At 34.9% G+C, this 16,795-nt stretch overlaps 2 protein-coding genes across 3 annotated transcripts in view; both read right to left on the bottom strand.

Annotated features, from left to right (window-relative positions):
* Window positions 1–16,795, bottom strand: part of LOC113511408 (uncharacterized) — a 118,676-nt gene that overhangs the window by 13,223 nt on the left and 88,658 nt on the right. For both annotated transcript variants that reach the window (XM_052899643.1, XM_052899642.1), the window contains exons 5-11: window positions 13,024–13,202; window positions 11,192–11,331; window positions 10,249–10,385; window positions 6,285–6,470; window positions 4,071–4,211; window positions 3,177–3,315; window positions 681–881 (exon numbers count right to left, since the gene is read on the bottom strand). In XM_052899643.1, the coding sequence (XP_052755603.1) occupies window positions 681–881; window positions 3,177–3,315; window positions 4,071–4,211; window positions 6,285–6,470; window positions 10,249–10,385; window positions 11,192–11,331; window positions 13,024–13,202 (1,123 nt within the window). The remainder of the gene's footprint in view (window positions 1–680; window positions 882–3,176; window positions 3,316–4,070; window positions 4,212–6,284; window positions 6,471–10,248; window positions 10,386–11,191; window positions 11,332–13,023; window positions 13,203–16,795) is intronic.
* LOC113519209 (cilia- and flagella-associated protein 157) lies at window positions 7,153–9,157 on the bottom strand. Its single transcript, XM_026904262.3, has one exon. The coding sequence runs from the start codon at window positions 9,088–9,090 to the stop codon at window positions 7,249–7,251; it is 1,842 nt and encodes a 613-aa protein (XP_026760063.2). The 5' UTR covers window positions 9,091–9,157; the 3' UTR covers window positions 7,153–7,248.

A 16,795-nucleotide genomic window follows, 5' to 3' on the forward strand; every position in this document is an offset into this window, starting at 1 on the left:
GTTGGCCAAAACAAAAATAGCTGATTCAGATGAATGGTCTAAATCAAATGGCAGGTTAGGTACTTTTCGTGGCGTTGACTGCAACTATTTAGTTGCAAGTAATTAAATTAAATTTTTTTTTTGGAAAAAATCGTTTTTGTAATTTGACTTCGGAAATATATAGTCTAATATTGCTTTATTAAAATTTTCAATGTCTTTAAAACGAAAATGTTATACACTTGGATATAAATCAATGTAATCAGTAAAGATAAGTATCGTTACGAATTATTATACAACGTTTATCTTGGTCTTTTTTTTTTGCAAATGTATTCGTGTGATTTTGTTTCATCGTTTTTATTTTTAATTTAACCTTATATTTTCACTGTGAGTGCGCGTGTGCGCGTGTGTGTGTGTATGCGTGTGCATGCGCGTGCGTGCGTATGTGCGTGCATGCGTGCGTATTATGATAATCCTATCCATCTACACATAGATAGATAAAGTTGACTTATTTTCAATCGACTTCAAAATGACCTGGTTTTTTCTTTTTTTTTTCTATTCTCTATTCGGTTATATGTTTTTTTTTTTTTGTTTTTTACCTCATAACTCCGTCAGTTGTAAACCGATTTGCAAAATTCTTTTTTTTTGTTGAAGTACATATCAGTGTGCATATATATTACATATATGTGAAGAGCGAGCGTTACCGTCGCTGTCGGTGAGCGAGTCCTTGTCGGCGGCGCGGTGGTAGGCGCGCGTGCGGTGCGCGGAGTGCAGCGCCAGGCCGAGCGCGGCCAGCGCCGCCGCCGCCGCCAGCAGCGCCGCCGCGCCGCGCGCGCCGCCGCCGCCGCGCCACCACCGCGTCGCGCTCGCCGACGCCCACGCCGCCGACGCGTTGCGGATCGGCTCTGCCCGGTCATTACACCCACACTCATCTCTTATCCACGAATACTAAAACCTTATATTATATATACCTAATAGATAGAGTGGGGGGGGGGGGGGGGGGAAGGGATTGTTAGTAATGGAGTTTGACAGCCCCCTTGCTAGCAATATGCCCTATCAGGTCAATCTCCACGTGGTTCCCCTGGAAACCATCGTGAACAATTCTTGTTGAATTCGTCACGATGGGCTAACTGACCTACTTCATCTCCTCACCTATCATCCTTCACTGGTGCCCCGCCGGTGTATACCGATAGCGCGGGTGGGGTTACCATTCCATTATCATCCATTAAAAAAATAAAATAGATAGAGTGGCACCATACTAATGCTTTAAGAAAAACGAGTCAACTTTTTCATACAATTTTGCGTAATAAATAGTTATGGGTAATTCCTTTATAAATTCTATGTTTATTTCGTCTTATAAATTATGCACCGTTCTAATACGCAAACACTCATTCTATATATTATTTTAAATAATACATCAAGATACATTGTATGCGTAAAAATATAAAACACTGTTAAAAAACGAGTAAGCTAATTTCATAATTGACTGATAAAAAGTTGACCCGTCTTTAAGATTCGAAGCTTTATCTATATAATCTAAGACTAATACCTTCTTCAAATCTATTTTAATTATTAGACTGTCTTATTACTTTGTTTAAAATTTTTTAGTTAGCGCAAAAAGAAGACAGCACTTCTTACTGTACTTATACAATTGTATCGTTGTGTTTGTAAATTGTCTTGTTTATTTCCTATATTGTATAATGCACATAAAGTATACTCATTCATTCATTCAATAACTAAAATATAATTATGGAAATTTAAAGTTTTTATAATAACAAATAAATAGATAATCAACTGGTGGAAAATAATAATCAGAGCCTTTAGACCTGAACAGTGCCATGAACAGAGAATGCACTGTGATGCCCATTGTCTATGGAAAAGATGCCACTCATGAGTTGCCTTTCTCGAAGTCTATGTTATTATTCCTCTGTACGCTACAATTTTATTGCTATATCCATCTTCCAAACCTATATTCCATACAGCCATACAAATACATCTGCTTCACGCCGGAAACACAAATGGAACAAAGATACCCAAGAAAACGACTTTTTTTCAAAATCTCTAGTCTAAAGATAATTATGTTATTATGTTACCAGAGGGAAACTCTGTACAAAAGTCGATTGCTTTGGCACCTCTGTCCCATTCGTGTTTCTACCGTGAAGCAGTTGTGTTTGCATGGCTGTGTTTCGATTTGAAGGGTGGGATATAGCGTGAATTTACAGGGTACAGAGGAATAACACTTAAGTCCTCAGGAATGGCAACGCATGGGGGTATCATGGGCGAAACAGTATACTCTGTTATGTCCATGGTACTGCTCATGTCTATAGGCGACGGTTACCACTTTCCATCAGGTGGGCCGTCAGCTTGTTTTCCATTCTAAGTTGTATTCGATATTGTTGTTTTCGATAGCGACGAAACTCTACTAAACTGAGTTTTAACGCTACTAGTGGAGTTCTGTATATCTCGGCTGAATTTCAACGCTAATAAGTTATTTATAACTCAGCCAATTTCTGTTGTGTTAACACAATAACTATACGGCCTAATTCTCAGAAATGAATTCTCATGACGTTGTCATCACTATTTCTGAGAATTACATTACATCAGTGATCTTATTCATATCCCATAAGGTGGTTTGTAAATATATATTCCTAACAGCAATAATACCAATAGTAAAAATATATAAAAAATATTAATTTCTTGAAGTAGTTAAGGGTTAGAAACTAAACTAGAAATCAGCCAAAAACTTTTTAAATAGCAACAAAAACTGTTCACATATTTTTTTTTATATAACCTAAAATGGCTAACAAGCAGACAAAATACACCTGATGCAAAATAGAAATAGAATTATATTATACTCGTATCTTGAATTATTAATTACTTTATGAATTATTTTCTTTAGGAAAGGTAATAAAAATAACGTAAGGTAAGAATACATTGCATATATCATTTATATCTTAATCTTAAATTGTTTTTATAGGGTCTAATAAAAGTGACCACAGCCCACCAGATGGTAACCAAGTAATGTAGTCTAAAAGAGAAGGTCGCCAACACAGCAATTAATACTATATTATTGATCGTCATTTTAACAGCCTTCAAATGCTCCCGCATTATTTAAATTTCGATCTCACTTTAAGCCATTTCATGTCTTGGCTTCTTCTTAGTTTAAAAAAAGTTACATTTCAACATACATAAAATCATACCTATCTGCGTAGCATGAGCAAGGAACCCTCCTGCGCATCGTTCGCTAGTGTCTCCGGACCGTAACTCGACCAGAATATGTCGTCCACCAGCTATCTCCAGCACACCGGTGCTATCAGTCGTAGCTTCTATGTCACCAGCCTATAGTGATAAACAGAAATACAGGATATATTTACAAACCAATATATATATCGTTTTAAGACAGCAATCTACTAATAAAATTGCATATTCTCTCCAAAGAAACGAAATTTTACAAGAATTTCTGGTCTGCTGATCCAATACAGCGCGTTCGATTATCAAGTCAATCATCATCAGCATTTCAGCCATTATTCGTCCACTGCTGGACATAAGCCTCTCCCATAGACTGCCATAAAGAACGGTCCTGAACCACTTGCATTCACTCCCTGCAATGCATTTCAGGTCGTCACTTCATCTAGTGGGCGGTTGTCCTACACTGTGTTACCCGTTAAGTCAAAGTGGGTAGCAAATTAAAAGTTTTGACAATTAGTGACCGATATTTCTTTAGGAAAAATATTAAATTTAACTAGTAGAATACGCGTTGAGGATAACTTTGATTTCAACCTGAATTTAATGCACTTCAAAGATGCAATATCTTGCAGAAAAAGCATTAATTTAAAAGCAATAATTGATATTTTAAAGTTTTTTCTAAATTCATTTAATAGAATCCAAAGATTTTCTTTTTTATTTACGGGAAGAATAAATGCAATCATGGCAGTATCCCAGTTGAGACAGTCAATGGTATTTTGGTATTCTATCGACATATTTTTTAAATAAGACATCATTTTCTCATTCATAAATACTCATTAAGCTTGATGATCTGCTGATCATTGAACTCCTGATCTTACTCATTTTAATGTCGGTTCTGTATTACATACCACAACAGTACTATCAGGACCGTCCCATGAGGCTAGCAGAGGGGAACCCAGAGAGTCACCATCGCGTGCTCTCAGCGCCTGCCCCGAACATGGTAGCCTAACAGCTTCCATGCGTAGACGCACCACCAAACCTTCTTCAGCCTAAGAAAAAAAATACCAGCTTTACGTAATGATGAATATCCTTAATTGCTAGAAGTATTTGCTAAATATATTATCATATCTATGATCACTTCAGCACAGCAGCAGCTTCACTTATACGACAGATTTTTTTTTGTATTTGTAAATAATTTAAGTCGATTCAATTCTGAATTGAATTTGACAATTATTTTTGCAATTAATATATTTTTGCAATTTTTGGTGATTGAAGCAGACTGTTTTTACAGAGAAAAGTCTTGTTTTTAAAAATAAATTCAAATAATTGTATCAATGGAACACCTCGTCATTAATTGATAGGTTTTGTCAGGACTGATGTAGTTCTTTTTTGCAAAGTAAATGTACTTGTAGGTATTACAAAAATATATACATATCTAGTTACCTGCGATTTTCTAATAATTGTAAAATCTTATATGTAAAATTAGTACATGGTTATGTTATACTACCGTACAAATTTTAATGAAAATCCATTCAGCCGTTAAAACGTAATAGAGTAACAAACATATTTACAAACTCTCACATTTATGTTAACAGGATTGGATAACTTTTTAAAATCCCAGTACTGCCTAGCATGTAAACTTCCCACTTGATGTACGCTTTTCGACGGAATCAAATTTGAAAATCGCTTGATGGCCAAACCTACGAGTCAGAAACTCGCATTGGCTGTTCATAACTTCATTATACGCGACATTGCGTCAGCTTTCAGTAAACACTCTAACTTTTAATGCCTGAGGTTGTTATCATTGAAATATCAACACGAAACCTATAGTAGGAGACACTGAACGGTTTTGTTTTCAAATTTAATTAGACCATCGATCGTTTTTAAATGAACATTCTCTAAAATTGTTTCTAGAATTTGCAAACTTTGGAATTAGCTATAGATATAAAGAATAAACGGATATAACGTGCTGGAAATCTGTTCGATATAAATCCATTCAATGTCTTAAAATTCTCTAGTTTTGAAATAGAACTCTCTAATTTGAATTCCTTGACAAAGACATGTGGGTTGCAGAATATAATTTTAGGTTGTATTATGATCAAACTATAATTTACACTCCTGATTTTTATCCTCAGGTTTAAAAGAACACAAGGTAAAGAATAAAGGGAAATTTTGTACGCAGACGAAATGTTTTCTGTCTGTTTAGTCTTTTACTTTAAATTAGGAAATTCTATTTGAAATTCTAAGAATTTTAGGGATGCTATAAAACACTGAATGGATTTATATCGGACAGCTAGATTTATCTAAAGCATTGTGTTATTTTCACACAACGATAGAATCGATTCTATTTTCAGCCTCTAAAACTAATCCTGATTAATTCAAAGCTTGGAACTGAGGTAATGACATTTATAGATTGAGAAAAGTTGTAAGGTCCAGATAATTTTTAATGGAAAAAGCTTGATTTATTGAGATTGATAGCCTAATAGGTTATCTTGAGTTAATATTTCTCACTGATATTAAAGATTAATATCTTTATAATATATGATTAATTAATTGGATCTGTAAATTAACTACATTATATTCTAATTAATAGAACTATGTTTGTGGGCGGTATGTATTGAGATTATTAGCTCGTTATTGTTGTACCTGTATTGTTAGTTTTGAGCTCTAATATTATATCGTATACATCACTATACTGTATGTATCTAATTATCATTTTATCTATGACTACCGACTGATTTTAAATTAATTTGTTTTTCCAAAGTTACATTAGTAACAAACTTTCATTTAAACAAAAATAATTTTGGATGTACGTACCCAATTTTTTTTTGTTTCAAATTGCTACGTAAACACCAATTGTCTGATCCTCTAGTTGAGGTACCCTCTGTTTTAGGAAACTATGTAACGAACACCCGAATTATCAACCCAGAATATCCAGACCCGAGTCAATTTGGAAAGATTCGCTAAATTGAATCGAAATTGAACTGAAATAAAATGAAAAAATCGAACCTGACACCTCGTCTACGTAACATGCCCACCGCTAAATCACTGAGGTCGTAAATTAATTAAAAAAAAAAAAACATTTCATTGTCTTTTTTCTGAAAAGATCTAATCTTACTTACTTGCAGTAACCAAAACGATCTTGCAGGGCACGCTCTTGCTGATCCTGCTAAGAGCCTGGCTGCTGGAGCTAAATGTAGCACGCACCCACAGCGACACCGAGGGCCGACTTCTGTCACCACTGTTGGAGAATCACCAGCCCAAGTTGGAGCAGTGCACTCACAAGCCGCTAGTTGTACCGCATTACCCTAGTTTAGGAAAAAGTAGTCGTTTCAATAAATATAATACATGGGTACCGAGATTATTGTTCAGTAAAGAACATAGTACTATAATATTTTTGTGTGAAATTTTTTCACACTTTATAGCTCTAAAACTCCTTCTATTTGAAAACATTTAGTAGCTGAGATTATTCATTTTTTCAGCTATAATTTCGTTTTAAATTAGATAGTTGAATTTTGCTCTACAATAATTAATCCAATAATGTATAAAATTAAAATTTTACACTTAGATAGCATAAAATCAGTAATAACACCATAAGGTATTATCAACCAATTTCCTTGAAGGCATTTTTATTTTGTATTAAGTTCGTTAACCACATTCCTGCTACCTAGCTATATTCGAGACAATAAATCGTACTTTATGGGATAAAATACGTTCTATCATAATATATTTAATTTTATATTTTACTTTGTACTACGGGTATGTGGTGTGTGCTAAATATAGTTCTAAATAGATAATACTGATACAAGTACATAGTACGAAATCATAAAAGCTGGCCTTGACGCTTAATGCAATTTCCTATAGACAATTTTATGTTTATATCTATTATAAAACATTCCTTCCTACTGCCTTCATACTCTATAATTATATAATATTTCATCTATCATGCCGTACTCAAAGTATTAAGTAAATAATATAATAATCAATAAAATTAGTTCTTTATTGAAAAAATATGACAAAGAAATTACATTATCTGTAAATACTATTCGTCAAAAAATACAATATCTATGTAATTCTAAATACATTTCATTCGGCGTTTTCTGATTTTTCTTCTGTTGGATCCTCTGTCTCTTCCGCTGCATCACTAGCATCGCTTGATTTATCATCGCCCTCTGTATGTTCATCACCTACCTCTTCTTTTTCTACCGCAGTTGCTATATCACTTTTTTCGCCTTCTTCAAAGATTACTGCAGATTTTGAAATTTTCTTTTCATGATCATCATCAACTTTAGATTGTGAATGTAAACCTATTTGAGAATATGCTAAATCCTTCATAATTGACTTTTGTATTTCTAGTTTGCTAGCGGCTAACATTTTTTCCACATCCGTCATTTCTTCACCCTCCGATTCCTCTGCAGCACTTTCACTTTCTGTAGATTTGGTGGAAGTTACAAATGATGGGAGGCTATCCTTTGGTGCCACTTGTATATCAGATGATGCTGGTATGAGCTTCATACTAGGAACAGTTTTGATACTGCCAAGAGAAGATGAAGAAATAGATAGAGCAGAAGAGCTACGTTTCTCTGCTTTGATGGATTCTTTAGAAACAAATGAAGTAATAGCAGATGTGGCCGATTTCTTTGCCAAAGGCTTAGGAATAAATCCAAGGTCACCTTCCTCGTAAACTTTCCCAAATGAAGCAAGTGTATCTATAGATTCTACTCGTTCAAGTTCTCTATATTGCGTTATTATATCAAGCAAACGTGACAATAGACTTTGCCTATCCATTACTTCTCTAGTGGGATCTGTTGTTGCCCACTTGTCTAATTTTAATGCAGCTTGTACAGCAACTGCTGCTTCTTTTAAGATACTTCTTAACTTGGCACATTCTTTTGTTACTTTAGAAGATTCTATCACAGCTTTATTCTGGTCAGTCATTCGTGCATGTAAATTTTGTTCCAAAATACGAACTTGAAGAGAAAGATTTTCATTTTCTTTTGTTAACTTTTGTATTTTAACTTGTAGAGTTTCAAAATCGTAGTTTCTTTTATCGGATAATGCCTTATTTTTTTTCATTTCCTGAAAAGCGGTAGTTAACTGGTCTATAACTTTGAGCTGTACAACATTTTTATTTATTGCTTTGTCTCTTTCCTCTTCTGCTAACTCTTTAGCTATGCGAGCAGCCTTTTCATTTTCCTTAAATTTCTCATTTTGCTCTGCCAATTTCGCTTGTGTAGACAGAATGTTATCGAGTTCATTATTTATTGCTATATTTTCTCTTATCACTCTGTGCGTAGATGCGGCAATTCTTAACTCAGTAGCATCTTGAAAATCTTGTGCTAGCTGCAATAATCGGGCTTCCATTTCTTTTTTTAATTTATCTTTGCCAATTACAAATTTTTTCTCCGCATCATATATAATTCTTTTATATTTCATTTCTTGATCCTTAAAGTCCTGCTCTTGTTTCTCAAATTTACGCATTAAATCATCCCTTATAGCTCTAAATTCTTCAAGCGTATTCAATTTACCTGCCAGTAGTTTATTTTCTGATGTTAGTTGATCTTTCATCAAAGTGAAATTTCTTTCTAACTCAGCAACAGTTTCTTTAAATCGAGCTGTTTCAATTTCTCTCGTTTCTTCAAGACCTTTAACTTTATCTTTGAGCTCATTATTCTCTTCATTTTTCAGATTAAGGGTTTTCTTTAAGTATGCAATAATGTCGGCCCTATCTTCATCTAATTTATCATAAGCCTTTTGTAACTCATCATTTCGTTGTTCATATTCATCAACAGCTGAACGCAATCTTGCTATTTTTCGATTACACTCGGCCACTTGTAGTTCAAGGAAAGTCCTCTCAACCTCTGTGAAAGTACCGCCACCTTTTTGTTCCTCTTCTTTACCCTTTCCTTTGTCTTTCTTTGGTGCCATTTTTTATTTGATAAATACTGTGTAATATAAAAAAGAAATAGATATTAATACAACTAACGTATGACAGACGCCGCGAATATTGAGCGTTTATTGATAAAACGGTAGCTAAGCAACTGCATGTTTGAGGTATCTAGGCGATCTTGTCAACAATGGAGACTTTGGCAAATGTCAATGAAATAATACGTTATCGCTCACCATTTTTACGGCCATGTATATTTTTCGATAAATACGACCTCGTTTATTAGAGAATGCCTATCGTCGTATTGTGTCATATTTTATCAATTTCTATACTAATAGAAGATAATAATAGCAGTTATATTAATTAATAATTAATGAAATATATATCTTCAACAAGTTTTATGGAAAAATTTAATAATTTATAATGATATACATTTACATTTAAATATATTCCTTCTACCCAAAGATTGTTTGGAAAAGAGAGCAATAAAACTGCCTCTAATAATCTGTACCTATTATAAACCAATTAATCAATTATGAAATATCAGTGCACTATACCTAGACTTAAATGATCTAACATGTTAACGTATCGCTTTAACTTCAATTAATAGCAGGTTTGATTCCCGCACAATAGATGATACTAATGATACACGGTTGATACGATGATGATTAATCCTTATATATATATATATATATATATATATATATATATATATATATATATATATAAGGATTAATCAACGAAATCGCAACGCATGGGGGGTATTAGAATGGCAAACAAGTTGACGGTCCACCTGATGGAAAGTGGTAACCGTCGCCCATAGACATAAGTAGTACCATGGACATAACAGAGTATATACTGTTTCGCCCATGATACCCCCATGCGTTGCCATTCCTGAGGACTCAGGTTTTATTCCTCTGTACCCAGTAAATTCACGCCATATCCCACCCTTCAAACCGAAACACAGCCATGCAAACACAACTGCTTCACAGTTGAAACACGAATGGGACAGAGGTACCCAAGCAATCGACTTTTATACAAAGTCTCCTTCTGGTCCATCTGTCTCCATCTGATTCAGACTATTCATCTAAATCAGCTGTTTTCCTTTTAGCCCACCTGTCCCTTCCACCCTGTATGAAGGGATTATGTACAAAATACATCTTATGCGTTACAGAAACTCATAAATAATGTTACAATACCTCGCAATACTTAGCTCCGTAAGCCGGAGCGGGGGAATCGCAGAATCGATGGCGACTTCGCGTCCGCGTCGAACAATGCGCAGGCGCAGGACACGCGGACCATGGGGACCACTCTCCCCATCCGCCCGCACCGCCATCTGTTGGTTAGAACCTTGCTTAATTATTTTATATTTTATAATAATAGTATATAGAGGATTTATACAAGTCATTAATAATTTTTAGACAGCATTCTATTAGTAATATCTAAGAGTTTTCCAAACGAAACATACGTAAAAAAATACAAAATAAATTTTAAGTCTCTCATACAAAATTGTAAGAAGCAATTTTTAGACCATAGCTTATCCAGCGGGCGGATTGGTAACCGTAATTGGTCTTTGGTGATGTTTTACGAAGGACGCTGTTGGCCATCCCTCGACGATTTAGTTCTTTTAGTCAGCTTTAAATGTTTGCACGTGTCTACAGGGTGTCCTGTAAGTAGTGGACCAGCGGGCTATGGGGGATAGTGAGACCTATTATCTAACAAAAATATTAAAATTTATAGTCGTAGGTCTTGTAGTCATTAGTCATTAGTCATTAATTCAAAAAACAATGTACATTGTGTCTGAAATAAGGGATAAACATACAAAAATCATTACATCCTGAATATTACAACCATCCAATAACTATAATAATAATAATAAATTATAATAAATAAATTCTGCAATAAACAGTGTCAATTGCATCGTAATATTATATACATATGTCAAATTCATTTTTAATTATTTACATTAATCAACAGTACAGAAGTTATTAGTGTAGTTATTAAGTTATGCTTTGTTTTCAAAATGTGGTGAAAATATTAATACATACATAAATAGTCTATGTAAGCTAAATATTAAATTTTACCATATTTTTTTTTATTTTATTGTTGTTTTTTGTTTATAACCTGAGACCTGAAACCAACCTGAGAGCGGTAATGTCGGCAAACAGTCCATCCTGACGTCGGCGACGGCGCCGGTCACGGCCTGCGATACGTACACGAAGCAGTACTCCGGGTACCGTTCACTGAACAGTCGGCAGTCGAACGACGCTGTGTGTTGACCCCTGAACCAAAATAGGTCATATTTTAAAGAAACTGACTCTATTTAAAGGCATTTTTGTGATGATATTCTTAGTCTATGTCAATACTAAATCATGGGAGGAAAGGGATTGTTAGCGATGGCGTCTAACAGCCCCATTGCTAGCAATGTTACTAATCAGGTCGACCCTTACGTGATTCCCCCTGGAAACCATCATGGTTACTTCTCGTGGAATTCTTCACGACGGTCTAACTGACCTGCCTTTTCATTCTTATCTATCATCCCTCCTTACTGATGCCCCGCCAGCGTATACCGTTAGCTCCAGCGGAGTTACCATTTCATTATCACCCAATTAAAAAAAATTCTAAATCATTACAAGTGTACAGGAATAATAATTCTTTTTACAAGAATAAGTAGATTCTTAGTTTTATGCATTGCCAGCAATTTAGATGTTATTTAAGTTCCTAAATCTGTGTTTTTAATGTTTGTTACCTCATAACTAGATAAGTTATAAATCAAAAACACTAGTTTTGTCACAATGGAGGACGATTTTTTTTTTGTTGGACAAAACCTTTAATTATTTTCTAAACAAAATATTTTATTTATGCATAAACAAAGGTACATTGAAACGCGAACATTCTAGAAGATTATTGGGCCTTTATATCAAAACGAACACCGCGTAAATACAATGTAACACCGCGTAGATATAATTAGAAACTCGTGCAAATTTAAAGCACGAACGCAAAATTAATAATAGCTTAACAATTCACAAGATCTCACCCCTCGCGCCATTGTTACTCGTATTTTTTTTTGATGGATGCAAATGGTTTGGTAACCCCGCCTGCGCTAACGGGTACGCTGGTGGAGCACCAGTGAAGGGTGATAGATGAGAATGAAAACAGGCCAGTTAGCCCATCACGATGAATTCATCAGGAATTAACCATGATAGTTTCCAGGGAGAACAGCGAGAAGATCGACCTGGCTGAGTATATTGTTAGCATATTATTGCCCTATTATTGCCATATTAATGCCCTTGAAACCAAAACTCGGCCATGCAAACACAACTGCTTTACGGTTGAAACACGAATGGGACAGAAGTAACAATATTTTTTTACAAAGTCTACCTCTGGTAACTATAAATTTTCACATTTATTTATTTAAATAACTTTATTGACCAAAAGAAAATATGGTACAAAAGGTGGACTTAATATTAGTAGTATTCTCTACCAGTACTTCGTTATTGGGATCTTCTTTTCATTTAAGAGTTTCCTCCTATCGGTGCAACTAATTCATGCATTCTCTTCCAGCCAGCTCTATCCCAGGCCATATCCTTGTCCTCCCTAAACGACATGACACCTAGTGTTTCATTTATCTGTCCCATGTAGTTTTTCCTCGGTCTTCCTCTTCCTCTTTTGCCCTCTATTTTTCCTTCTTCTTTTCTCTTTAAAAATCGTCATGTCGTATAAGGTGGGCCAGCATTTTGCCTCTTCTATTCTCTATTGTTTTAATTAATTTAAATTTTTCATTTACCGTTTTCAGGACTTCCTTTCCTTTTTAATTATTGGGATAGGTAAAGAAAATAACAAATAATAATGTATACAAAATAAACAATGTATACAATACATAAATATAAAAGAATATTAGAGTATTATTATAGGAATGGAAGGTTTATATTTAGTTTTTAAAAAACAGTAAAATTTGTAAAGTTTAACCTTACCTTCTGACCCGTCGTTCGGCGACATACCGAAGCCTGTCCGAATCACGGCCGAACACCCTGACTCTGTCGGCGCCGTCGAGCACGCACTCCGGGTATTGGAACAGAACCCGTACCCCATCACCGCACGGCAGCACTGAACCGCCGTGGACGTTCAGAACAAATTGCTCTGACCAATCGGCCTGCAAGGAAATTATTATAGTTTTTTTTTATACCACTGAGGTGGCAAACAAGCATACGGCCCACTTGATGGTAAGGCGTTTCCGTAGCCTATGAACGCCTGCAATACCAGGGGCATTACGTACGCGTTGCCGACCCTGAAGAAACCTCTTTACCCCCCTTCTAAAGCACCCTATGCTGTAGTCTATTAGGTTTTCCTAGGTTTTGCCGAGGTTTTCCTCGGCAGGGTTTTTTATAAACTTTTATTTATTTATCTTTATTTTTTTCAACTTCAATGCACATTTATATAAGTAAATGTACATATGGCGGACTTGACACCTAATGGCGTTCTCTACCAGTCAATTATGAGGCAAGCAGAAAATTAAGTAGTAAATAAAATAAATTTATTGTACTAGAACAAAAAGTATTAGGATATGTATTTAGGTATCTCTTGTGTTACTGAAGAGGTGAAACAAGGTATTGCCAGTAATGGCGACTAGCGACACATTGCTCGATGCCTAATAGTTGTTATTGTTGATATTTCAAGTCGTCCTTATTCTGGGCCATAACTTTAGTAAAAAACTAGAGCACATAATAAAGTGTGTTTTTTTTATATTTATTCAAAACGGTGCCAGTTAAAAATATTGTTTTATTGTTCCTGTAATATTCATGTATACCTTTAGAAACTGTAATTATTTTAAATTTTTTGCTTCACAAACTTCAACATGGAGATAAAGAGAGAATGGTTTTTTTCTCACATTTTCGATCATAAATCAAAAAACTAGTTTCCGTTTGAAGGGTGGGATATGGCATTGAATTTACAGGGTACAGAGGAATAACACCTGAGTCCTCAGGAATGGAAACGCATGGGAAGTATCATGGACGAAGCAGTATACTCTGTTATGTGCATGGTACTGCTCATGTCTATAGGCGACGGCTACTATTTTCCATCATGTGGGTAATCAGCTTGTTTGCCATTCTAAATTGCATAAGAAAATAAAACTAGGTATTGTAAAAATGAATAAAAATTAGTTTAGTACAAATGTAGCTCTTTCATATGATACTCCACTTGGACTAATACTCTATTTTGAAGTTTTAGTTCCTCTTTTTGGTTACCCTAGCAAATAAAAATATGTTTTGAAATATTTTAATTGCAATATATACGAGCCAACAGTATGTAAGACTTTTCCAAATTTTTAATCAATAGCATTATTAGTTGCTAAAATATAGCGCTGTGGCATACTGATGGACAGGCAGACAACGTCGCACCGTAAGTATTCCATTGTACATTTTCGTTACTAAAACCATAAAAATTGTTAATAACTCGCATAAAACTTATAGCAGTTACGCGAGCCCATTGTTGTTTTATTGTTGTTGATGTTTGCGTAATAAAAATAAGTATTGTAAAGGAGAAAAAAAAAAAAATAAACCAACCCCAAGTCTAGTGCTCATTTATTACAAATAAACTTTTATACAGATTGTTCGGCCACAAAGTTAAATAATAGCCGCGTAAAACGTAATGATAATAACTTGAAGAGTTTTGAGCGGATCTCGAAGAAAATAAGACGGGAATTGAGTAAATTTTTACTGCAGTTAAAAAATATAAAGCTTACATTGTTTGTTAATTATTCAAGTTTTGAATGTTAGTTACTTTGTTTATATTATATAGTTGAATAAGTGTGTACTCGTATTGTAGTATTTAGTAAAGGATCTGGTTTAATTATAGATATGTTAAAAGCCATTTTGAATGGATGTAATTTGTGATACTTGATACTGTAAAGGCATTGTAACATTGACTTATTATTCGTGATTGTAATTTGAAGTAATTGATTTTGTTGTTATTATGACTATTATTTTTGTAATTGTAAAAAAACATTTACACAACGAAATGGTAAATATTGCTGAAATATTGTAAATAAATTATTATCATTATTATTAGTTGTAAATTAAGTTAAACTATTTTATATTTTGCCGTGTGGTCCTGGCATAGAATAGGACATCCCTTCCTTTCCAGTCAGTGTTCTAAAAGGCGACTAAGGGAACTTAATAGACGAGGTCTGTGTAGCAGCGTCCCTTTTAAAATATTTACAAAATCTAACTGTGGTTGCCAACCTGTCTGCCAAGTGTGGCCACTACTGGTAAATCCCCACCAATACTCAGTAGTGGAAAATTAACAGCTGATATGGTACAGTATGTTTTTTTTTTTTTGATGGGTGAAAATGGTATAGTAACCCTGCCTGCGCTAACGGGATACGCTGGCGAAGCAGCAGTGAAGGGTGATAGATGAGAATGAAAACAGGCCAGTTAGCCCATCATGATGAATTCATCAGGAATTAACTATGATAGTTTCCAGGGAGAACCGCGAGGAGGTCGACCTCGTTGGATATATTGCTAGCAATGGGATTCTCAGTCTCCATTACTAACAATCCCTTTCCCCCCGGTATAGTATGGTTACAAATAGTTTTAATGGATGACAATGGAATGGTAATACCGCCAGCGCTATCGGTATACGCTGGTGAGGCACCAGTGGGTATAGGTGAAGATGAAACCAGGGCCTGTAATCAAATGGCAAACGAATTCGTCGATGGAATCGACATCGCTAGCGAGTCCGTGAGACAGAATGAGATAACAACGCTAGATGACTCATTCCAACTTACGGACTCGCTAGCGATGTCGATTCCATTGACGTATTTGCTTGCCACTTGTCTAGAGACCCAGTTTAGTTAGCCCATTATGACAGACTCAAGAAGAATAAATTATGGTTTATTCACCGTGATTTATTACATGATTACTTTTTAAGTAATCGTATGTACATACATCATAAATCGCGGTTCCCCATAATTTCCAGGGGGTGTTCCCCTGGAAATTGGAGTTCGACCTGACAAGGTATATTGCTAGCAAAGTGGATAAATGTCCACATTACTAACAATCGAAATTATATTCTTCTAACATCTCGTGTCGAGTTGAATGATAATTGTAAAAATAAGAACATTGACATTTCTCAAATAGATGTCGCATTCACAACAAAATCCAATCACCACTGACTATTAGTAAATTAAAAACGTTTTTAATAAAACCGCTTGTCAGTATTTTAACTCAAATAAAACACTATAAATGTAGATAAAAAAAAAACAAATCCAACATTTATTTGTAATAAACATAAAAATCGTTTATGGTGTAACAAACAGGGCATTCAACGGAAAAAAGCCCCATAAAATATTCGCGTATTCATCGCTAAAAGCAATGAATCTCAATAAACTAGAATACCTTTTACAGGCCAAGGAGTTTTTGTACGAATTAAATACACTGCCCATAAATATTTTCGGCCCAAATACGGGGTGAAGTGGCGTCGAATAAAATATGGGCCAACCTGCGCCAAACTAAATATTTATTGAGCATTTTATACGCGGTGACCCTTTATGAAGTGGAGGCGGGAAATTTTCAGCGGTCGGACCTTTTTCGATAATCGGTTATGAACATTCTTTTTTTAAACCTTTCGAATTGCAATGAAACTAATGTACCATCTAATGGAGATTGATAACTGCCACTTATAAATATGAACACCATAGGCTTCAAAGAATACACTTTGACTTCTATAGTACTTCTCATGTGTTGC

The sequence above is a fragment of the Galleria mellonella genome, unplaced genomic scaffold (genome assembly GCF_026898425.1).
Source record: "Galleria mellonella isolate WM207_F2 unplaced genomic scaffold, CSIRO_AGI_GalMel_v1 utg606, whole genome shotgun sequence".
Taxonomy (NCBI): Eukaryota; Metazoa; Arthropoda; class Insecta; order Lepidoptera; family Pyralidae; genus Galleria; species Galleria mellonella.